We start from the raw sequence: 25,741 nt of genomic DNA on the forward strand, positions 1-25,741 counted from the left end.
TCTGACAAATATTGTTTTAACTGGGGAACAGTTAAATTACTAAAGCTATCTTTCAATACGTTCACGGTGAAAGCAGTGTGAAAGAGGAGGTGCGCCGCGCGCGCTGGTGCCTTTTTCACCCAGGCTGCTTTGCGCATTCCCAAAATGCAACGTACCGGTAGTAGTCAGGTGTATGTTTTTTTCTCCAAAATCTTTTAACTTTCATAATGTGAACAATAATTTGTCTAGACATAAAATATAACACATTACCATTCAAAAACAGATCTTAGTATCTTAGGGAATTTCACTAATGTAATATAGAACTTAGCATCCAATAGCATTTTGATAATAATTCAGTGTTCCATTTGAGGAGACAAGCATATTAGACAGGGTGATACATAATATGCATAATATCCAGGCCCCACATCTTCACTGGGTTTCACACATTTGTTTCACACGTGGAAAAGGTCACTTCATATAGGTATGTAAAGCTATAGAATAATTACTTGACCAATTAGACACTACTTTTCGGACAAAACAATGACTTTAATGACAATGGAACACCATCCTTATAATATGCACTACTTTGACAGAATTACATGTGAATAGTACAGCTCACATCCACCCAACAATATATATATATATATATATATATATATATATATATATATATATATATATATATATATGCGCCAGGGTTTTAACTTTGTTTCTTTACAAATACATGCATGTTGGCAAAGCTAAAATAGTTGTATTTTGTTGTTGCAGTGACGGCCGATGTCCTTCTCCTTTATTTTCTGTTGTCTTCTGAGATAGATGCTTAGATTAACCACCTAAAACAACATAGAATTACATAACTGAAATTAAACGGTGTACATTAAAGTAACATTGATTTCAGTAGCCTACAGTATGTCTTTAGATAGCCCTAGAATGTCTTGTTGTTTCATACAGTATACACTATACAGTATTTCACATACATGATACATGAACATTTACGAAGTATAATTAAATGATCACAGGCATTCTTAGCCCTAGAATGGCTCTTGTTGTTTCATACAGTATACAGTATTTCACATACATGATACATGAAAATTTATGAAGTATAATTAAATGATCACAGGCATTCTAGGTCTATAGTCTATATATTGCCTGTCAATGACAATCCCACATGTTGGATTACATTATTATATGCTTATATACTACATGAACTTCTTAAATGTTGACCATAGCAAAAATGACAACAATAGGAATAATACGATGCATGCAAAATAAATACAAATAAAAACTAAGGGAAATAACGGACTTCATTATTATTAGCACCCAGACAGAGTAAAGGCAGTAGCCTTAATATAACGGCATGATTTCTAGCGACCATTCTACAGATATATGAATTTCCACTTACTTGGCTTTATATCGCCGATTATTGTTGCACATGTAAACAGCACATCGGTGTGGTCCACCTATTTTTATGTTTATCAAAAAATAGTTTAATATTAGAAAATCACGGAAACGGTCAGAATCGCAATAGTAAACAAAGCGGGCTAGACACTTCCTGGTCCCTTTTCGACCCAGAATGCTCCGCGCCTACCCACAATCCACCGCGTTCTTTGCAAGATGGCGGTATCCGCGAAACGGCCTATGCACAACACCAACAGCATGTCTGTCCAGACATCACGCACTACTTTGCATCCATGCAACTGTCATATTTACAGTACAATACCCATTTCTATGAAAGAACACATTCTTGCGCAAGACCACCAGCCTGTTTGCTGTGACGTCAAAATCGTCACCACTTTGCAGAGTTACACCAACTCCGTTCACTTCATGGGGCCAGTCCAATGGCGCATTGTATAGTGACACACGCGTTACATGAACCAGGGTGTGTGTGTGCCTAGTGTCTACGATGTGTAGCCATCCGTTACTACATGTGACGGCCACAATACTGGGTTTAAAAACACAGCTCCCACCACGATTCCAGGTACCAGTCTTTTATGCCATTTATATGGCATAAAACTAGAATACTTGATTTGATGCAAATTACAAGTAAGCGTAGCTAACAATGTTTGCATAATGCATACGAGCTAGCTAGTACAAACAGTGTTTGTTAGCTTGTTAGGTGACAATACATGCTTCTCAGGAAGGAAAGAGGGGGATGGTCAGAGTATAGTGCAAAATTGACAACAATTTAACAAATAGTTGAGCATGTTTTACACTCAGTTAAATTGAGACATTACAAATATGATATGCATATAATATTGCTACACGCACAGCTATTATGGCTTGTTTCGTTATATGATATCAGTCACGTTGAAATACCATGTGTAATGAATAATGATCCATAACAAGACTACAGACATTTCTGATTTGGTGTAAAAACACCTAACACAAACAAATAATACAAGGTAAACTGTCATGTTGGAAATATTCAAGAAATATCTTTTGTGGCTACGCATGGACCCAGTTTCACCTCTCTGTCCTTGGTTTTCTGTCTCACTAGCACACTACTTAATTAGTTTGTTCATTCATTCATATATGTATTTATATTTGAATGGCTACAATCATAAATGGCTTTAAATGAATAGATCTTGTGTGACGAACCTGGAGGCCTCCTCTGTTTCAGTCACCAGCCCTGGAAGAGAGGATGGGAATGTCAGTGTCAGCTAACCAACAACACCTGTCAGTACACGCAAAAAATAATCTTTCCAGGGCCCAGGGTCAATTATAGAAGATTCAAGATTCAATCATTTATTTGCCATGTCAACAAGTTGAATTTGTCTTGGTTCATACTCAACATATACAGACAACCATAGATACACAAACAAGAAGGACAGGTTTTCTTTTCCGCGGAGCACATCATGCCACCCAGATGCAAGCAGAATATCGTTCAGAATCATACAGTGACTCACGAGACTAGTCCGTCAGAGAATGCTCATTGCTCCGGGCAGCGGGCTAGGGCTCCACCCAACCCACAGACCCCCTCACCCCCCCCCCCCAAACATTTTTTTAACGGATTTACATGAATCACATAGGTCCCATATTTGCAGTGTTGGGCGCGTTACTTTAAAAAAGTAATTAGTTATAGTTACTAGTTACTTCTCCAAAAAAGTAACTGAGTTAGTAACTGAATTACTCTATTGTAAAAGTAACTAGTTACTAGGAAAAGTAACTATTTGCGTAAAAATATTGTAATATGTCTATGAATTTGGATTGTTTTTGGGAGCAGGTTTCACAAGGTGCATAGAGTAGAACAGCATAGACAGGTACTTACAAGTTACAACTTACACATAAGACATAACCTTTTGCCATGAGGGAGAAATAAACTTCAACTTAAAATATTTATTGAACCTAAACCAGGTGTAATTGCCTACACCAGTGGCTCTCAAACTTTTTGGACCTCAAAAGTCCAACAACTTCAGACAAGACAACTGGTAGACAATACTGTCTAATTAAAGACACAAATTGGCTCAGAACTTAAGACAACTAACTGGTCAGTGGTCACACACAGACACACACACGTCCGTCCGTCCGTCCGTCTCTCCCCCTCCCATTTACTCGCACGCATGCATGCATGCACTGTGCACTCGCCGGCATGTCCACACCACGGACAGCGCAAGGTGCTAACGTTGCTAAAGCTAACTAGTATCAGCTACATTTGCAGCTAAACTATGGGATTAACTGGCGAGTCACAGACTGTGGGCGCGTTCGGAAATACCACACCGGAGCACACTCTCCTATTAGTTTGCATTACACAGTGGGCTCAGTGCGCTATTTTCGAACGCGCCCAGTGTGTCAAAAGTCCACACAAACTTTTGCATGTCAACCTAAGCACAATGAGCACACTGAGCACAATGCAATGCTAATTCTACCCACACACATGTTTTCGTTATCCATTCACTATTTTCAAGCTGAAAAACGAATGTTTGCGCCAATGAGACGCCGAACAGAATAGTGTGTGGTAAACTACAAACAAGTATGTACCATGCGTTGGTTAGCATTAGCTAATTAGCATTAGCCCCGGTGACAGTTGTCATCATTGGGAATTGTTTTACATTTTAAATGTCTTGATGGAAAAACATTTAACTCACACTGGGTCGCTATGTTGTAGCCGACAATCCTCCCGGAATATTCACCAGTGAGGGGGATAACTTTGTAATATGCTATTGGCTGTTTGTATTCTTTTTGGAAAAATATAAAAAGATACTCCTGTGGAAAGGCTATATTATTTTACTTATATTGACCCTATAAACAATTTAGTATTATTTAGTATATGTAAGGTTTTGCACACTCTGTGGTACACTGTGTAAATTCAAACGTGCAAGCCTCATAAATAATATGAGTTGTTTGACCTAAAAGATGCAATAAACATTATATCACCTTATAGTACAACATACTTTTTCCTCATCTCTAAGGTCTCCCATACATGAAATGGATTCTTGTATAAAAATATTTTACTGCAAAAGTGGTGAAATTGATATTTAAAGTTATACACCTCAAACTAATAATACAGCCTGTCCGTCTGGGCATTAACCATCCAGCATAGGCTGCCAATTTACAATGACACGTTGGAATGTGTTAATTCCTCGCGTTTGATATGGTTGGTCACTGTTCCATAAATTAGTGCCAATATTTCACCATATATTTCCTCAGTTACAACTATTCCCTACGTTTGGTCTTTTGATTAATTAAACCTTCAGAAGTGTGTGAGTGATAAATGTAAATTATATAATTAATATGGCCTGCAATTGTAATGCTGCCGGAGAGAACCACAATGTTATATATGTATATATATGTGACCATGGCACGTCAGTGCACCCCAGCCATGCAGTATTGGTACTTTTACTGAAGTAAAGAATTTGAGTACTTTTTCCACCACTGCGCAGGGTGGATGGAGGTCCCAACTTCGATGCTGACGGCCCCAAAGGAGGTCTAACACTGGAGCCCTGCCGTCACCCTTGGCCAAAGTCAAGTCGGAATGGTGGGTCGTTTAAAAACTATGGAATAAAGTGCCTCCACTCCGACAGTTATTCGACAGAATATGTCGAAATACTGTAAACCCCAATGAGTACGAAATACTCAAATCGTTTAGCGGAAGCATTTGCCTCAATTCTTTTGAGTTGGCAAACTAAAAGGTTAGAGTAACTCATTACTTGAAGTTTTTAAGTTAATTGTACTTCAATATTTGGATGACCAAACTCAAAACATTGATGTATTCAGAACTTAACCCTTTTAGTTATGAAACTCAAAAAATAGATGTATTCAGAACTTAACCTTTTCAGTCATGAAACTCAAAAATGAGATGTATTCAGAACTTAACCTTATTAGTTATGAAACTCAAAAATGAGATGTATTGGGGCACGGTGGCACAGTTGGTAGTGCTGTCGCCTCACAGCTAGAAGGTCCTGGGTTCGATTCCCGCTCGGGGTACTGTGGGTGCTGGCGGCGTGTTTCCTCCTCCGCGTCATCAGTGCCCATACCCGAAGGCGGGGTTGGCGAAAGGGCCTTTCTGTGTGGAGTTTGCATGTTCTCCCCGTGTCCCCTAGGGCAGGTACCCTCACAAAAACATGCAGTAATCCTGGTCTCTAAACTGCGTCCCCCTGGCCAGCCGGGGCGCCTGATGGAGGGGAAAGGAACTGGTTGGAATAACGTGTTCCTTCCACGCGCTACGTCCAACCAGGGAAACTCTCCCCTGTCAGGTGTAAAGGAGCAACTTGGACACTCAGGCATGAAGGGAGCATGAGGTCAAGTCCGTTGCTCTCCCCAGGTTTTTGTTCTACATTATTAATTAAATATGTATTATGTCAACTCAAACAATATTGTTCTAAATTAAACCATAGATTATAATCACAACTCAAAAAACAGTATTTAACGTTCCATGAACATTTATTTACATGGAACAGAACAGTTGTTCCAACAATGGCAATGACAATAGCTTTCCTCCTTGAAATTGTGCAAAAATAATAAATAACAGCAGCAGTTTTTCAAAAATAGCAGATCTAAAAGCTCATAGCGGGCACAGAGTGCAGCTCTACAAGCTTGTAGATCTGCTTTTTGAGAAATTGTGACAATGTGGCACAAATGTTTGATGAGAAATCCACACCAAAACACATGAATGGGTCCTATAATCCTGTCCCAACGCGTGAATTCCGTTTGTGTCCGAGCATAGGCATGGTAAACCTCCGTTTGTGTCCGAGCATAGGCATGGTAAACCCCCGTTTGTGTCCGAGCATAGGCATGGTAAACCCCCGTTTGTGTCTGAGCATAGGCATGGTAAACCCCCGTTTGTGTCCGAGCATAGGCATGGTAAACCCCCGTTTGTGTCCGAGCATAGGCATGGTAAACCCCCGCCTGCCTGTGATTGGCCTACCGACACTGTCCTCCGAGGTATGCTGGATAGTCTGATACGAGGGTGGTGGGAGAGTATGTAGAGTAGTATGGTATGATACAAGAGAACGCAAACTAATATTGTTTATTCCGTATGCTTTGATGGAATAATGATGAAACATTATTGTACTATAAAAAGGTATATTTTCCCTTCATATTTATCCTTTTTAGCGTAATAGTATTAGTTTACTATAATTAGATTAATACACGATAAAAACAGTATCAAAGCAAACAGCAATAAACAATAAGTTTGCCTCTTCTACAAAAATAAAACGTACAAGTTAGTTACAAGGCTGCATTCTGTCACGCGTGTCAAGCTGTCATTCTCTTGTAGCCTGTTATTTATTTCTCAATCTCACCACGGAGTAACCTGCGTCTGAGGACAGTCAAGACGGGCAGTGCCAGTAGACCAATCACAGGCAGGTGGGGCGTTACCATGCCTCAACCATGCCTATGCTCGGACACAAATATAATTCACGCTGTCCCAACATGTTGGCCTTGCAGCGAGAATGGTAGAAAGCTAGTCTTATTCTAAATTCTAATGCAGGTATTTTAGTAGGCTAGCTCCAAATGTTTGTCACCCTCGAAGCTGCCGTTTATACAGAACCCAGGGGCCTAAATTGTTAGGCCTGTTGAGAACTTCATCGCTGGGGGAAAAGACATCCAGGAGTATTGTTATGAAGCTGTTCTCTCAATGAAGTGTCCTTTAACTTCACATTTCTGAAACTCCATTTGTGGCCTAACAGAATCTGCTCTAGAATACGAAGATCATGCAACATTGGAGCAAGTACAGCTTCATAACGATACTCTTGGACGTCTTTCACTTTAACTAGCATGCCTAGTTTAGTTGTATATTGTGCAACATTGATTTGTAAGATTTCTGAATGTTTGCGAGTATGTGAATGTGCCGAGACGGTTTGCAATTTCAGGAACTAAAATGCTAGGTTCTGTATGAACGGCAGCTCAAGGGTGACAAATGGTGCATCTGAGAGTGCCAGGACTACTAAAATACCAACAATAGGTGGTGGAAAAGGGTATGAAACATTTGTTTGCGTGGATTTCTCGTTTAAATAAAAAACAAATAACAAATTAAATAAATAGACTGACAAAACAAATGAAACAATACAGCAATGCAAATTCTATCAAATATACAAATGTAAAGTGCGTGGCCCTATAGTGTTCCTATAGTTTTAAACCTGAGGCATATAGTGGAACAATTGAAAGTGCAAACAATTAAGAGTTTTGACCATACACATCTGCACACATGTAAAAGCGATAAAAGCTATAAAAATGTCTTCCTCCCCAACCACATGTCACCTGCTACCAAGGAGCCCCCACCAGGGAAACCTACGTCATAATCTTCTCTCACAGGTGCCACCCCAGCCCGTAGGAGTAATTGCAGTGACAAGTATAGCTTCCCTCCTCCGAACACGAGCCAATTGTGTTTACAAGGATGCTCGAAAAAGCAGATGCACCGTGTTTGATTCTATCCCCCAGACCCCAGCTACATTGGTCAAAAACTGAACTAGTGTAGCAAACTTTAGGACCTTCAGGTCATTTGATGCAAATGTGTTTGGTTAACTCTTACAACTACTTTTTAACAGTTGAATACATCCATAAATGTCATGAACAGATTGTAAACATACTAAACAACTGAAACTGTCACGAACAATGTTTTAGTAAATACCACTTAACATGAATATCCTTGGAAGACAGGAAAAATAAATGTTGAGAATCTTATCCAACTACAGTATGTGCTTTTCATAGTGTGCTCGTAGCTTGTAGAGTGGCCATTTCTGCCCTCCACAATCTATATATTTTTAAGCAAATCGTTCTTAAGGCTCTGCAGTCTGAGTGACAGTTTAGCACTGTCCAAACCCATCAAAACCTTCTGGAAAAAATCAAACGTGTTGGTCAGTCCTTTGGGATAATTAAGATGCAGTGCGTAGATCAGACCAAACAGAACAACGGCAGCATCTGGAAATTGGGGGAGACTGACCACTGCATCACCTTCAATGATGATGGTTACTTTCTTTGGGTTGTAGTGGATTGGCTGCTTGACATTTTCACCGGCTGCTGCAGCCGTCAGGAGGCACACCGCACCAAAAGGCCCTGGATCATCATCTTCCTGAAGGAATGACAAAAATGCACATCACATACTAATCACATCACTGTAGAGTTACAAAAAGAGCTGGAGAGATGGCCAGATTGCCAAATGGCACCCAAATTAAGAGCTTCACTGAATTAGTCGCACTCGCATCTGTTCTGCAAAAGATGGTATATAGAGAGAGAGTGTGTATGTGTGTAACAGCTCAACATATAACATCACAATCCGTGGACTTCAACAAGACAAAGGCAATGTCAGTCCTGTAACCAAAGAGGTTCACCCAGCACCAGAGTCCTTCACAGAGATGGTTATATTGGCAATAGACGTCCTAGGCACCTCACAGCTTTATTTGATAAGGTCTGTGGACGTCTCTAGCATCCAACGTGTTAGGCAGCAAGTGTTTAGAGTTCATCGCTGAAAAAATGAAATACCATCGGCCCAAACAAGATGTTTTTAAGTTAATTTAGGTCTGTAAGGACTCACCGTGCATGTCTTGAAGACTGCAGAGGTATCCTCTCGCAGAAATACAGGAAGAGCATGGAGCACAGTGGTACGCCTTGTGTGGACATCGGATCATTCCTATGAAGATTAAAATATAAGTGTACATTTGTAGACATAATTTACAAATTAATCACAATTAGCCTGAAGAGCCTTAGGGACAATGCCAGTTTCTATGCTAAATCATATTTACCTGTTCATCGTGGACTTTTAAGATTTCAGCCAAAGCCTCTGCAATTTTTCCACTTTGGAATGCTTTCTGACTAAATATGGCCATCAACCGTGGAGTCTGACGATCCAGCTGCTCAGCATAGAATCTATTTGGCAGGTTCTGGTTTGTAAGGCGCTGGAATTCGGCATACACCTACATTAAACAAAAAACAAGCAAACAAAGTTCAGATGTTTGGTAGATTATTGTGTGGGGTATTGCCCTAGGAGTTTAGAAGAGCATGCAATGTTGCCTTTTACATCCCCTGGATGGGAAAAACAAATGGGGACAAGTTAACTTCCAACTGCTCAATGGTATAGGATTGTGGTTGTACTGGTTACATCTCATGTGCGAATGTGTGTGTTAACTGTATGGGTGTGAAGCAGGGCATTGTTAAATCACACCCATGTGAACGAGCGGTGCAGGCTGTGTGTGTCCCGAATGCAACCCTAATTAGTTACAGGGGTCAATGGGTGGTTATTCATACATACATAGAGACATACACACAAAGTTGGTCATTGGAGTCAATGGGCCCCATTTTGAATGTCCGTTTTACAATGGGGTAATACATAAATTGGCCTATATTGGCCTCGCTCTGCGCACAATGGTATTATAGAAGCCTTATCGTCCCGTGTTGAACGCACACACGTATGGCATACGGCGTTCCTGAATATTTTAGCATTGTGGGAGTGTCCATATGTTAATTATTTTCGCTTTGCGCAATTTGCTATTAAGCCCCTTGACCTGCGCATAACGATTAGACGTGGGTCTGACCAGCTCATAAACGCAAAAAGCAGATAAAGCACTGTTTGATTTTACACTTGAGCGGCTCTGGGACGCTGCTGGAGTGTTGCCAAGTCTGTTTATTATAAGCGGCTTCTTTTTCTGTAAAGTTGCTTGTAAATATTGGTAGTTGTGCTTGCTTTTCTTGTTTCTAAAGGTTTCTCCTAATGTTGTTTAAACCGGTGATCCTCACACAGCACATTCCCATGTGAAGGATCCCCAGATGAATGCATTTGCCCAACTAAGGACTAATCCAAAAATGTAATTACATTTTTCCAAGATTACTTTTGAAAATAGCAGATCTACCAGCTCACAATGCATCACATTCATTCATTAAAACTATGAACTCTGACTGCAGGCGGATATATAATGATCATTATAACAATGTGCAAGAAAATATTTAAAAAGATGGAAGAACTTTATATTTGTGGACAATCAAAATATGTTTTTTATTTTAATGTGGTGTCATTAAAATCAATCTGGATATGGCAGACTCACTATCTAGAAAATAAAAACATGGCACTTCATTTAAAATAGGTTATAGACCCCTGTTATATGCGCTTATTTTGGGATTATTTTTATAGACCTATTTACTTGTTTCTATGAGACATGGCAATAGCTTTGGATGCGTCTTTCTTTTGTGAAATGTTGAGATTAGAAACGGCCACAATTCTTTCATTTCTAAACCTTAAAAAAAAAAAAAACATCTCCATAATCCTTGGGAAGTTTGCTTTCATACGCTGTATCACACTCGATCCAAGTCTTCTTCAATAAAATGCTACGAGCGAAGACCATACCATCACGGAACCATACCATCACGGGCATACGCACCACGCATTCAACTCATTACTCATTTCAAATATAATATAATTATAATTTAAATTTAAATATAATTTTACTGGTGTTTCTCAATAGAAACAACTTATTTTGAGGCATAAAGGTGACAGCATGCAGTGCAATAGGAATAATTAACCCAAATGTGACAAAGTCATATGTCATGTCTTCTATGGTGCCAGCCTGAAGAAATGTAATATAACATCCCCAAAGTGCGCATTCTGTTTGTGACATCAGCTGACTGGTAAAGAAAATAGTACGGACATGTTGATTGGGTAACTCTCAAACACGCCTTAAACACTCCCATGACTAATTCAAGGCCGTTTTGATAGATGATGGCCATATATTGTTGATTGTTCTCTCATTTACAGGAGTCATGAGGACAGACAATACGGATGTCGTTTTCAGCCTTCAAAACGTGAGAGGAACTGCTTAAGAGTTGTGTTCACCTATAAAGAAGAACATTCCCTTTTCCAAGCCTTCATGTCATCATTTCAAAACGAAAACCGCTATAATGAAGTTATCTAATAAAACGTTTACATGATGTACACCTGCTTGCTGCTCATTGACTATATGTAAACAATGAAAAAAAGGTTGCACCCCAAATCCCATATACTGTTCATTTGAACGATTTCATTTTGCTGGGGATTGCTTACTATACAGTTGAACTATGTAGGCTACAGTATGCCTAAAACATAATATGTTACCATATCCACTAATTAAAAGCATGATGACACAATGTTACAATGAAACATGTTCTCTGAAATTATTGGTAGTCGCACATGAATATGAAACGTACATTTTGTTTTATTATAAAATGCATTATATCTCCCTTCAATGTCAATCACAGACTTTCTTCATGGTGTGACTTGACTTAATCCTCTTTACCCCGTCGAGGGGCATAGGGCGTCCACCAGAGATCTCCATCTCACTCTCTTCTGGGCCTGCGCTTTTGCTTCCTGCCAGCTCATTCCATCTTCATGGTGTGGGAATGAGGAAACAATTCTGAGGAAAAACACGTTTGTTTAGTGATACTATGGTAATTTATATATATTTAGTTTGCTTTGCTATAAAAAGCTACATGACAATTTTCAACCGTAAGCATGATGCGTCTGCAGCGGCTCTGTCTAATTCCTGAAGAGTGAATACTTTCTTCCAAAACCAATCCAACCGTTTACTGGTTCAAGAAAAAGTAGAAGCAGACTTCACGTTGTACAAGAAAGGGCTTCATGTCATGTTTTTCAGTCATCCACTCCAAAAAAGCTAGCAAAAAGTGGACTTATGACAGTCAACAACGTGAGGTTTGTTATTATTCTTGCAAAAAGTTCTGCAAGCTGTGAAGGTTGCCAGTTATTTTACTTTGTGAGAGAAATAAGCAACCATGTCCATGCAAAGTGCAAACAAGCCCAAAAACAAATTATGCATTATATTATGCACATATTATAGGCACATAAGCTGGCTATTTAAAAAAAACCATGAGTGGATAAAGTGCAAATGTGGAATATCTTTGAAACATTTGAACACATATCTAATACAGGGCTCCATGGCACAAATTACGTGTAAAAATACAACTTGATTTGGGGGTCCTTGGCATGTTCATGGAGAACCACTGGTGTAAAAAACATTTGGAAGAAAGCCCAAATATCAACTACATTTTAGAAACAAGCCAAAAAAAAGAAACCAGTGAACCACCAATATTTACAAGCAACACAAATAAGCCCAAAGTTGCTTATAATAAGCAGACATGGCAACACTGGGTCACTTCCATGTGTATTTGTTGTTTTTTGAAAATGGGAGGATAAAGTCACACCTACACGCAGCCTCCCCCTGAGGAACAGCACAGCGAAGCATTATGGGCATTGTAGGAATTCAGCAATCCAGTCAACCCCTAGTCAAATACACAGACTTCATTATTTTTCTGGTCAAAGGGTGCAAATTTCAAATTGTGCTACTGTTATCTATTACAAATACCATTAACATTAAAATAAGATCAGGTTGTGTCAGGGGTGAAGTGGCCCTTTAAGAGTGGAGATACTTACATTTAGTTCGATGTGGTGATTGAGCAGGGCCTGTAGTGTAACCGGGCCCGGGGGAGATATGGTACTACGAACACGAACCAACCACTGCAAAGACAATAATGGAAAATGGTTGCGCATGATGCAAATCCACACACAAAATAATAGGTCTAATGAGTTCAGGTGTTAAAGCAAAAAAAAAGCCAAGATGGAAAATTATTTTCAGCCAATCAAGCACAACACACTTAGTTGCGCACTGGTGTTGCATGCAGCAAATCGGAATGAAATCATTTCATGCAGCCAGAGACAGACATACTTGAGGCACTGGTGACAGGAGCAGGCTTTGCTTGTTCGGTTGATTCTGATCGACCGCCAATAGGTTTTGGTTATGGCGCTCTCCATGGTGCTGAACCGAGGCATAAACCTTAAATAGCATACACACCCGTTCAAAACGAAACCCTTCCTAGATATTGAGTGGCTGCGATTACATCATGTATTAATTCAAAATGAACTCATTCCGAATAGATTCATAATCTGTTCTTGCACTCACCTGTTTACATGGGACCTGAATAAAAGTATTCCTCTTTTACATGGTTCCCGCCTACATTCTGTATAGTAGTGTGTATATCTGTCTGTCTCATCATGATTTGTGTGCATGGGGATCTCATTTTAAACAAGCTTTATGCTTTATGAGTTTTCCAGTTTAGTAGACCTTGTATTGTGAATTTGTACTTCCATGTACTGATGTTCTCATACTAAATAAAGTACATCACATCAATCAATCATACGCCCGGGCATGGACCAGGGGCGCTGGTGGGCATGGGGCAATAGCCCCCTTGTGCTTCCGAGTCCGCGGCGGAGGTCTGTCGCTCGTAGGCAGGCCGGGAAGCAACGCACCGACTCCTGGCCAGGCAGAGTGATATGCGGTGCAAGCCTGCGTTCCTTTGTTATTGCCGTTTTAATGTGAAAGTAGCAGATCTACAAGTTCAGACCAGTTTCTTTTTTGTATTGGTACCAGCCACGGTAAAACTTAGGCTAGCCCTACTTGTCACATTTCTCATGTAGGTATGACGTCGTGCATTAGCACATGGTCGTTATAATAATAAATAACAATACATAAACACCCAACCGCTCATGGTTATTATAATAATAAATGGAGAGAGAGAGAGAGAGCAACACTTACAGTCTATGAAACAAGGCACGCTCATTTATGGCAAAAGTAAAAAAGTATTGGCATCAAAATATATTTAAAGTAGAAAGTAAGCTATAGGCTACTCATTATGCCGAATGTCATGTTTTTCTTGTAGGCAATTTTTAAGCTTTGAAACATGCTGCAACTCATTCACTGTGACGAAAACCCTCTTTCTGCGCCGAGTAGCGCACAGTACTCACACTGGTTGAATGCGGGGTCGACTTAGAGATTATTTGATAGGTCATTTTTGGCCAATTCTGACAGACAGCACTAGGCTACTAAGCATGGACATGTGCAATAATGCATGTATTCCAAACATTCGGAATAAAGTGTTTATATGGTCAATTCCGATTGGTATATACAACCCCTCCAAACCCAAATTCATTCGGGTCAGACCGGAATGGAATATTCTATTCCAATCGAGGTGTTTACATGAGCATTTCTATTCTGAATGAATTCATTACGAATAGAAGTGTATTAATTCCGAATAAAACTGTCTAACTGCAGCCACTATACTGATTGAAATAGTATTAAAACTTAAAACCTAGAGAAAGACAAATAGCACCTGTATAGTATAATAAACAAGAAGAATAAAGGAATGACTTGCATTCCTACACCGAATCCCATGGGGAATTGACTGGTCAATTCGAATTATATAGATTGATTTATTGAATACTTTATTAGCAGTCTGCAAAAAAAAAGCACAGGATAGTACAGTTTAATACATGGTCTTCTAAGAGGATTATAGCCAAGAAAGCACTATAGCTTGGTTCTATGTGTATTCAATTCATCAAAACATTTAATGACAGACAGAACTACAATACAATATGCAAACATATCATATATAAACGAGTAGTAGGCTAATCAAAAAGACAAATATGTACAGTAAACAGTTTGGGGGGGGGGGGGGGGGGGGGGGGGGGGGGGGCTTTTCACAGGGGGCCAGTTCCGAATTGCAGCCACATGTAAGTGGTTTTGAAGGAGGTTAAGGATTCACACTTTTTTATAACTATTGGTAGGGCATTCCACATTTTTCCACGAATTTACAAATAGCCTACACATTAATGTGGGGGTCCTTGACATGAAAATGTTTGAGAACCACTGGTTCAAACAACAATAGGAAACAAGGCAACTAAAAACGAGGCAACCCACAACTATTATTTAGAAGCAACTTTACAGAAAAAAACAAGCCCAAAGTTGCTTATAATAAACAGACATGGCAACACTGGTTAGACTGCTAGGACTTGCTTTCCAAAGCCCTGATTTTGGCAGATAGCATCCCTGAGTGCATTGTAAAGTTCTACAGCCTGGTGTCTGTCATTGGGAAAACTCAAATTCTGCTCATCCATTACAGTTGTACATAGGTCAAAAACGTCTTCAGGCTCTCTGTAGATCAGCGGTGTCTGGTGAGACCATGAAGTCATCTGTCCCCCATAGCTGAGGTACCATGAACATGGAATTTGGGATCCCACTAGGACTGTGTGGGTTCTCCGTTGGCCGGATCCGGTGCGCATTCCAAACAGCCGCGATCTCATTCAATTCTTCCTATAAAACAATTAGATCTTTTTTTTTTATAAAAAAATAAAAATGAATAGAATAAAAAAACTGGGTCTCATCATGGGTTCTTCACATAATAAGTATAAGCTAAACACTACTAGGCTTTAGGTGAATCCACAGAGCACTGCGGGGTGCATTCTGACACCGTTATAATCGCGCCAGGGAAGCCCTCTGTGGATTTGTCTACATACACTGTAGGCTACTAGACATTGAAGTTATACAACCACAAAATTCTGTACACACCTAGATTATGTTTTTAAAGCACAACTGCACTAATGCCTTGTCCAGGAAATCTCCACCAAATAGGCCCTCGTCTTTCAGCTCTCCAAATAACTCGATCCAGTATTCAGCCCCTTGTCTCCGCAGCATACCCCACCAACTTTCAATGCGTTGATTTGCAGTACTGGCACCTGCTATGTAGCTTCTGTCCCCTGCCCTGTCGTCTTCTCCGTCACGTCTGAAGAACCTTTGGATGTCTCGCACAGTCACATTCTCAGTTCCAAAATCAGTCCGTATAATTCTCGGGCATCCACCAAACCTCTCCACAGCATCCATAAAGTAACCTGCAATGACTCACGGGTTACTGCTCGCGTACGCGGCCTTAAGCCAAATGATCCTACGAGAAAACCCGTCTATACAGCCATTAATGCAGATTCCGTATGTTTTTAGTTTATCATAGGAATCTACATGACAAATAAAATTGGGTCCTGTGGAAAAAACATTGTCTGCGCTGGAGTCGACGGTGACGGCGTAGCGCTACGCTCTCTGGGTCAAGTAGTTCAATGATCATCCGAACATCCTCTTTTCTGGCTCGAATACCATTTTCCAAGCATTTAGTGTGCATCCAACGGTAACCGTGGAGACGCCCTGGCCCATCTAGTTGACTGACAATGACATCTATAATTGTCCCAAGGTCAGCAAAAGTACAACGGCAAAGCTCATTTGCTTTCAGAATTCTATGAAGATGTCGTAGACTTATTAAACAATGTATTTTTTATTTAATACCAGTAGGTTCACACATTTGACACGGCTGACTGGGGAGAAAAAACAGTGCAGATTTGCAGAATAAGCTATTTGTGGTCTAGACTACCATCTAGTGGATCAATTGTGTAACAGCCGTTAGTGAAATTACATCTGCATTTACCATTAAAAATTTTAATTGAATGTAGGCTACATATTTATTACCAGAGTTATATTCAAATGTATACATGAATGAATACATTAATGTTATTAATTCATTTAAAAACATATATTGATGCAAATAAATCCAATGCACAGTATAACAGCGTGTAATATTGCAATCACTTGCAATATTGTTGACACCATTATATCAGCATGCAACGCAATTCATATTCACTGCAATGACATCTACCGTTCAAAGAATGCAGATAAATGTGGTACTGTCAACAGTACTGCAATCAGTAACAATACTGACATAAAGAGGACGCTATTTTACATGTGTGTGTCCATCCATCCACCCATCCATCTAACTAGAGTCTGTGAGTTCCAATATTTGTCTTGCACAGAAATATTACAGCCAATAACTGTTGATGGGAAAACAGTATTTATCCACAATGCATGTGGTTTGAGAGGTGATTCACATAATTTAACTTTTATTAAAAGTAATTCCTCTTAAATTCAGCACAACACATCACTCATTTCTGAAGATTTGAAATGCGTTTCTATGGCACTGTTCTGCTCAACAAGAAAACAACGATGATCCGTTCTTCACATCGCGGCATGCTTCCTGGTCCACTCGATGTCTCAGTGTTCACTCATTATAAAATTGTTGGTCTGTTTCAGTCCCGCTGCCGTTTCAGCTAAAGACAAAATTAACTGAAGCTGCTCATTCAATGGCGGGGCATCAGCCTCATTCCTGATCGTCCAATCAAATTCCACGTTGCTGTCCAAGCCGCATTCAGACTCTGCATCGTCTATCCCAGCAGTGAAGACCCAGCCACGATCCGCCCTGGTCTCTTGTGAGGCGTGCACTCGGACACAGCGGGTCTGATTCGGGTACTCCCTCCAGAACCACTGCACATCCGACAGGCGCCGAGCATCGCTGATCATCCAGACAGGCTGTTGGGCACCTCTAGTGGCCAGTCTGCAGAAGAATCCTGGGTCCTTTTCTCTCTGTCTCTCTCCCCATTGTATCATATCGGCTCTGTACTTCTCTTTATACTCACTTGCTCCAAGTAGCTCCCCAAAGTCTAGACTGTGTTCCAGTGCATACTGCTGCTTCAAAGGACCAGAAAGACGCAGAATGCAGCACGCATCAGGACCAAGTCGTTTATGAATTAAATCAGTCACGTAATCTTTCCCGGATTTTCGCTTCCCACTGAACACAAGAATGAGTTTTGGTTCTTCTACTGTCTCCATTATGTCAGTCTCCACAAAATATTTGTCTACATGAACCTCTAGTTTTTGCAGCAGCCCTGTTATTGTTTACCTCACAATCCAAGATGTCGTAGACTTATTAATGAATCCATGTCTGGATGCAAGTGAACCAAGGATTCCATTGTATGTCAGTCCAATATGAAAATAAAACAAAATAGCATCAAGCATTTCCATTGTATGGCAGTCCTATGCGGGGCAGCTGTGTGTAAGTGAAGGAAATAGCCACCAGCCTGTATTCAGGCTATTATGCGGATCTGGTGCAAACACTTTAATTAAGACGTTTGAACGGCATAAGGATCTCGAGCGCACGTCCTAATAAGACGTTTGGACGACATAAGGATCTCGAGCGCACGTCATAATAAGACGTTTGAACGGCATAAGGATCTCGAGCGCACGTCATAATAAGACGTTTGAACGACATAAGGATCTCGAGCGCACGCCTTTTATGACGTCGCCACGTCATATATGACGTTCGCACGATATCTGCTCTATGTCACTTAAGGGCTACCACAATGTATTTGTGTGCGCTCCGCGACGGGCGCGACGGCAAACATAGATTTTCATTAATTTTTCAGATCATTGTCATTGCAGTGCAAACCATTAAGTATAGCCTAACTTCATAGGCTATTGTAAGATATGTGACATATTTCTTTCACCCGGTATTATTGATGTGAGTCGATCAAAACATTATAGCCTATAAATTATAGGATATAATGCTTGACTTGTCTTGTAGCCTAGGCTATACAGTATACTGTATAATGCCAGCTGATAACTGTCACGGCAGACAGGGAACCCAGATGCAGACAGATCAGACAAGGAAACGTGGTATGATGCAAAAAAACTAGGAAACGTGGTATGATGCAAAAAACTAGAGTATTTATTCACTCCAAAACACAGAAGTTCTTCAGGCAAAGTTCAAGGCAAAATTTAACTCAAGTCCAAAAGGTATAAAGTCCCAGTTTCCAAAGCAGAAAATAATACTTAGGTCTTCAGTTGGAGCTGCATGGAGAGGTGGTCAGGCTGGCAGGCAGGTACTGAGAAAGGAGACCAACAATTAGGATCAGGCCAGTAGAGGAGCGGAATATGTTCTTGAGTCTTTAGTACAAAAGCACAGAGGTGTGCCAAATTTTGGTGTCCAAATGCGGAAGTGCAGCTAACATTGAGCGCTCGGTTGCACAGGGTTTCCTCGTCAAGAAACCACGGGTCCGCCTGTAGTCCTTCCTCTTACCACTAGGGCCCAGCGCTTCAACATTGGAGTGCCTAGCTGGCCCCTTGGTCCAGTGTCCATTCATGGGTTCTTTCTGACATGTTGCATATTTATTCCCCATGTGATTTATTTTTAACAATCAGTCGGCATAATAATGTATTAACTTTAGCTCTGTTGCATAGACTGCTCTGTTGTTATGAAACCATCATTAAGCAATGTAATCATATTGTGTAAAGCAATGTGACATTCTCTTTCTTTAAGACTAAAGGCAACCCTTGACTGTATAGGAAAGAATGAATAAATATAGCCACATAACACATCGATCATGACTTATGACTATAGGCTTCCTCGCCGTTCTCCCAATCTTGAGGGGAAGACACTTGGCCGCATATTGCTGGTATGCGGCCAAGAGACTCCCCTCAACATCAATGAGGGCCTCCTCAGCCTCGGTCCAGGGTTTCCTCGATCCGGCTGGCAAATAGAAAGCCCTATCCAGCAGTGGGTCGGACTCCGCGTTCGGGTCGAGTAGCTGCGGATCCACCTCCTCGAGTGGTGCTGGGGTTTCTGGCAGAAGGCCTACGACCCGGAGCTCCCTCTCCACCTTCTCCTTCTCCTCCCTCTTCTTTTTTGCAGCCGCTTCTGCTGGGGTCTGCATCTTGTATGGGATTTGGGGGCCCAACCTTGGCAGGTCCAGGTGGCCAAAGGTCCTGATTGTGTATCTGCTAAAGATCCTGAACGCCTTGAGCTCATCAATGGTCCAGCTCGCATCCAGCAGCAAACGCCTCGTCATCCTGTCGTCGACGAACTCCTGGTTCATATATAGGCCAACACAAGATATGAGGGCAAGTATGTGGACCAGTCTTCCCTGCTTGACTGGGGAGGGGTCATTTACAACTAAGCTGGGGAACCTCTCGAGCACTGTTCCCATCCAGGGGAACCCCAGCTCTGTGTACTTGACACATCTAGATGCAAACACCCCTTCCTGCTGGAGCTTCTCTATGACACGTGTTGTGAAGGTGTCCACTTTCAGCACTGTCATAAAGGGCGCTTCACCCTCGTCGTGAATTGTCACATAGTTTGGGGCGTCCCAAATGGCACTGGTGTTCCTCTTGGATGTCCAGTAACGGACCTTCGGAAAGAACACCGGCTTACAGACCCTGAGCCCGGCCAGGAGCACTGCTGCCGGGTCCTTTCCTGCCGCCTGGACAATCTGCACTGCCCGGCCAAAGCATAAACCTGAATGGTAGTGCTTTACCCTTGATTGCATACTTGTGTTCTCCTCAATTAAGTGTAGACTTTTACACTTATTTATTTAAGTTCCTATCCTATGACTTTGTAAATAGTTGCATTTACTGAGAATTGTTCAAATGTTATTCATACAGATATTTTACAACTGAATTAGAAGTATTCACTTTTTATTTAATTTCTAAGCTAAACCTGTGAGCATGGATAAATAAAATAGCCAGGCACATTTTGAACAGGTATCGCATGCAAATATGAAGTGATTGTAATTCAAATTCACTTTCTTTTGAAAGTACTGCAATGCAACAACAAAAAATGAGTGATTTGATTGAATGTATTTGGTGATAGCAGGAAAGAGCACTTCAATACATACAGCAGACAGACACCGATGATTAAAACACAGTAACGCCCTAAGGCTTAGACCCTGCATGGACTTCACTGGAAGTGAAAAGCCCAAGAATGAGTGAAATAGTATAACAAATCATCAGTGTCTAGCCTTTTGCCTTTTGTAAAAATGTTGTTAAATTCTCAGCTTTTATTATAATTTAAAAAAAAGACAGCTCAAATAAGCGGACGTGTCTCTACTGGGGAGATTACCACAACCACTGTGCAGCTGATCCCAACATGGATCCCCAGCACCGCAGGCCTGAAAAGGTATACAATTATATACAAAAAGTATACAATTTAGAGAACATATAGTGAACAAATATTTTATATATATATTATATATATTTTCAGGCCAGTGTAGCCTTTATTACTTTACATTACTACTTTATATGGCTTGTACTTGAAAGCCGTTCTGATTGTGCTCGCTCTTTCTTCAATATGGGTGAGAAGTGAACTGAGACGGAACTCACTGAAGAACAAGAAGGCAAAGGTTATGCCTGTGGTGTTTGAGAAACAATATTCTATTCTATTCTATATCCTTCCATTATGTATTGTAATCTGATAATACATACATGTATTAATTCCAATATTGTACAATGACCAGTGTATAGAGCGCCGCAGTCCCGCCCCCTTTCAGAAAAGCGAGTGGCCCAGGAAATGAAAGCCCCATGCATTCTTCCATCGGCACTTCGAATATAATTTATTTAAAGACGGTTACGCCGCGGACAAAGCCAATTCGGATCGTGACGAATCATGACAATGAACACAATGTTTTGGGCCGATCAAATCATTAGAAAGAAGAAAAGAAAGTCAGGAGACAACACTTATTTGTTTTGTTTTTCGTCTTATAAATTATTTGATCGGCCCAAAACATTGTGTTCATTGTCATGATTCGTCACGATCCGAATTGGCTTTGTCCGCGGCGTAACCGTCTTTAAATAAATTATATCAGAAGTGCCGATGGAAGAATGCATGGGGCTTTCATTTCCTGGGCCACTCGCTTTTCTGAAAGGGGGCGGGACTGCTGCGCTCTATTGAGATTTGTGTTATCCTTGAGGCATATGGTCTATTGTTGACGTGTTGGCATGGAAACACCATCCACTGTTGGTCACCTCACCTGCTATATGATCCAATAGATTAAACTCAACAGTATGGGAGCAAGAGGTTTATTAATGAACTTTTGCTTGAATGATATAGATAGGCAGAGCATGGCAGCGCTCTTACACTTGCTTAACAAAATATGTTACAACACTGCTTGTTTGTAATTTTGACATCATACTGTAATTGATAATTATACTGAACTATAGCTTTGATGCGAGTATAAGCCATCGTGTGTATGCTATTCAGTATAAAAAGACAAACATCTCTCTATCTCTCTGTGTGTGTGTGTGTGTGTGTGTGTGTGTGTGTACAAAACACTGTGCAGCTGATCCCAACATGGACCCCATATAAATATAATAATATATAAATAAATATATAAATAAATAAAAAGTACATTTAACACAAATTGATTGCACCGAACTTGAACATTGCAGAGAGGATGAACTGGCTGTTCTCTCTACTACATTTTAAACTATTTATCAACCATTCTCTCTAGTAAAGAGAACATATATATATATATATATATATATATATATATATATATATATATATATATATATAGAGAAGAATAAAACTAAAATAGGGGGTCCTGGACAGGTTTTTCCTAATGATGTGGACACACGGCCTCCTGATTTTCGGCTGAGCAGGGAGCCTCTCGCAGTGATGTTGACCTCATCCTCTCCTGCTCGTCCTCTGGGGCCACAACATCCCCTGCATCCACACAGGTGTTGTGCAGGACGCAGCATGCTGTTATGACCTGAAATCATATGGCGGGGGGGTAAATTACACTTACTGAAAAAGTCTTCTTAACCACATTAAGCCTATATTTTAGTTGACTGGTGTAGTGTAGGAACTCTATAGGCTGCTCAGTGATTACTTACATATAGGGTACGAAGGTGTGATGCACCTCCTGGGCATGGAGGAAGATGGACCGCCACCTGGTCTTCATCATGCCAAAGGCACGCTCGATAATGCCGCGTGCCCTGGCATGATGGTTGTTGAACCGCTGTGTGGCATCGCCAGGTATTGGCCGTCGGTAGGGAGTGATGAGAGGGAGTGGGAGTTGGAGGCACGGGTACCCTCCATCTGCGAGGATGAAGTGGTCTGGAGGAGGGTAGTTTCCTTGACGGTACAGTGGGCTGTAGCGCAGCACTCTGGCGCCGTGCACCGACCCAGGCCGATGGTCACACAGTGCCTGCAGAATAATGGAAGCAAACAGCTTCCTATTCTGATAGCACTGGTGGTCGGGGCCGGTTGGTGCAGTAATTCGGACATGGCAGCCGTCGATAGCTCCCGCTGCTCTTCTAAAAGCATGCAGGTCTAGCCAGCCTTGCAAACCCACGGGTCACTTCCTCCAGGGCTTCAGGGGTACTTGGGAAGTGGATGACCCTGTGGCGGTTGGCCACCACCTCCCTTGTGACCCTGTGGACAATGCGGTGGACAGTGGAACGAGGAATGTCAAAGGCATCTGATACCACCCTGTACGATGCTCCACTTCCTAGCCAGTAGAGAAACACCAGGGTCTCAAATGTGGCACCCCATCCATGGGGTGCCACAATCAGGCCGTTTGTCCACACCGTTGAAAAACCTGACCAGGACAGGGACATGCAGGTTGACCCTGCAGTACGGACCTCTGGGGCCTCTCGGCTGAGTTAGGGAAAGAATGAGAATAATTAGGTTGGTCGGTCTTATACTCTGACACACTGAGTGTAACTGAGTGACAACATTTGTAAGATTTGTGTTAGATTACACAGTAAAATAATATTGTGATAAATTTAGGCTATCCATTTGGAGCTGAGAGTTGGCCTGGTTTAACCTTTTCATTCATGTAAATGCAAATGTGATTAACTAAGAGTAGCATTCTGATTAATTAATTTCTCTCAGTTGAATTAACAGTTTATACTCACTTTACAGTAGGCTATATAGGCCTATTTGTTTTAAATGTAAAAGTAGACCTATATTGTCAAAGTTAAATGACATTATAGCAATACACTTAGCCTAAATGAAAACGAACTAGCTGTTAGCTGGCTGTAAAGGTATAGGCATGCATACACAACATATCCATGTCACTTACTTGTTCGTCATTCCTTCCCAGCCTGAGATAAAACAAGCGCCGACGAGGGCGCTGTTGAACCTCCAACTCTTCCAATATCAAATATAAAATAAAATATAATGTAACTATTTCCAAATCCATGTTGGCACTTGGCAAGCAAATTAAGCAAATCGATCGCAAAAAGAGGGACAACTAGGCTCTATAGGAGACTGACGTCACTGACGCGGGAATATAGAAGCGGGAATTTATGCCAGTATATATACAGAAGAAGAATCAAGAAGATCTACAAGTGCCGCCGCGCTATGAGCTTGTTGATCAGTTATTGATCGTGCCTGCTGTGCTGTCTAAGGGAAAAGCCTTATTTATCCACCAGGGGGGGGTGGTGAAGATGTGATTTCATTTTTTTATTTCTCCCCAGCCTCCAAATATCTTTTTGTGACTTCCCCCAAGGGACTACAGGAAAATATATGACATAAACGATATGTATATTCACACCAACATTATGAGAAAATAAAAATAATGCTCACATTTTCCTATTAAATATCACCCCATTTGAGGTCAGGGGTTTGGAGGTTCCATGCAGTTTATGCCCTCTTGGCGTTTACAAAAACACCCCAAATGAAACGCAAATTGAGCAACTATGATCTAGTTTTCATATTAATCTCTCGCTGTCAAAAACAGTGTTGTATGGATGACAGCCGTGAATACCAATTGTGCCCTCTCTGGTTTTATAAAAACTCCCAAAACGGCTCTTTAAAGAGCCACCCGTTTATATATATACTAGCTAATAATCCATGCTATATTGTTTATGAGCAGCAAAATCAGTTTAAATACAAATCAAACAGCAGATGCGACGATGGTCTGTATTCTGTCCAAAAGTAAAAACATTTATCATTATGAAGTGAATATCCTTCCTTTCAGCAACTCTTTGCAACGAGTCGGGACTCAAGTTAAATCAGATTCGACGTAGTAATAATAACAATAATAGAATAGCTTTTATTTATATTGCACTTGACATTTGGGGAAATAAAACAATTGGAAACAAATTGCATGTAGGCTGTAAATATCCACAATAGACGCTCATATACGCTACCTTGTTCCGTAGGAGAAACAGGGGAAATTGCTTCGGCCTATGCCGACAAAGGAGAGTTAAAAACGGGTACGTATCTCTGCTGGCAGCCCCCAAAGCGAGACCTACGGCTCTCTGAATTCTCCGACATCGTTGTTTGATATTTTTAAATAGGATCTTTTATGATTAATTGACCACACATATGAAGTTTAAACAACTAAATACTCCCCAAAAATAACAATAATAAGAAAGTAAATTCCGTGGGCTAAAAAAGTAGTTTCTAGATCTTTTAAAAACACTGCGGTCAGTGCGGAGAAAACAGTAATGGCTGCCAGTTGAGAACGCTGAGCTCCGCTTGGCTCCGCCCAGCTCCACTCGGCTCCGCCCAGCTCAGCCCAGTGAACGTGTCCCAATCCACAGACAGCACTCTGCGTCCACACTATGCCACCTACACAGGGTAGTGCCCCGTTAGTGCCAGTGCAGTGACCTACGTACCCTATCCTACCTAGTACCGCACCTTGTAGGGTGAACCCCCTGATTCACCCAATGTCGTGGGGGTACCTGGGCTGCACGTGGAACAGTTCCTCCAGGGCGAGTTCGTACTGGTAGGCCTGCCAGGTCGCGTCGAATCCCCCCAGGAACCCGTTAGCCTGCATGCGGGTCTCCAGGGTTCCCAGGAGGAATCCCCCCACTGTCTGGCAGACAGACATGAGACCCTCCCCGCCACGGTT

At 41.2% G+C, this 25,741-nt stretch overlaps 1 protein-coding gene and 1 long non-coding RNA gene across 2 annotated transcripts in view; both read right to left on the reverse strand.

The window, feature by feature from the left end:
* LOC308318393 overlaps positions 1–25,741 on the reverse strand; it is a 533,465-nt gene that overhangs the window by 488,516 nt on the left and 19,208 nt on the right. The window lies entirely within an intron of this gene.
* LOC308318131 (phosphomevalonate kinase-like) lies at positions 17,266–17,997 on the reverse strand. Its single transcript, XM_080767537.1, has one exon. The coding sequence runs from the start codon at positions 17,931–17,933 to the stop codon at positions 17,319–17,321; it is 615 nt and encodes a 204-aa protein (XP_080623663.1). The 5' UTR covers positions 17,934–17,997; the 3' UTR covers positions 17,266–17,318.

This window comes from Protomyctophum bolini (genome assembly GCF_963924005.1).
Source record: "Protomyctophum bolini genome assembly, chromosome: 7".
In the NCBI taxonomy this organism is placed as follows: Eukaryota; Metazoa; Chordata; class Actinopteri; order Myctophiformes; family Myctophidae; genus Protomyctophum; species Protomyctophum bolini.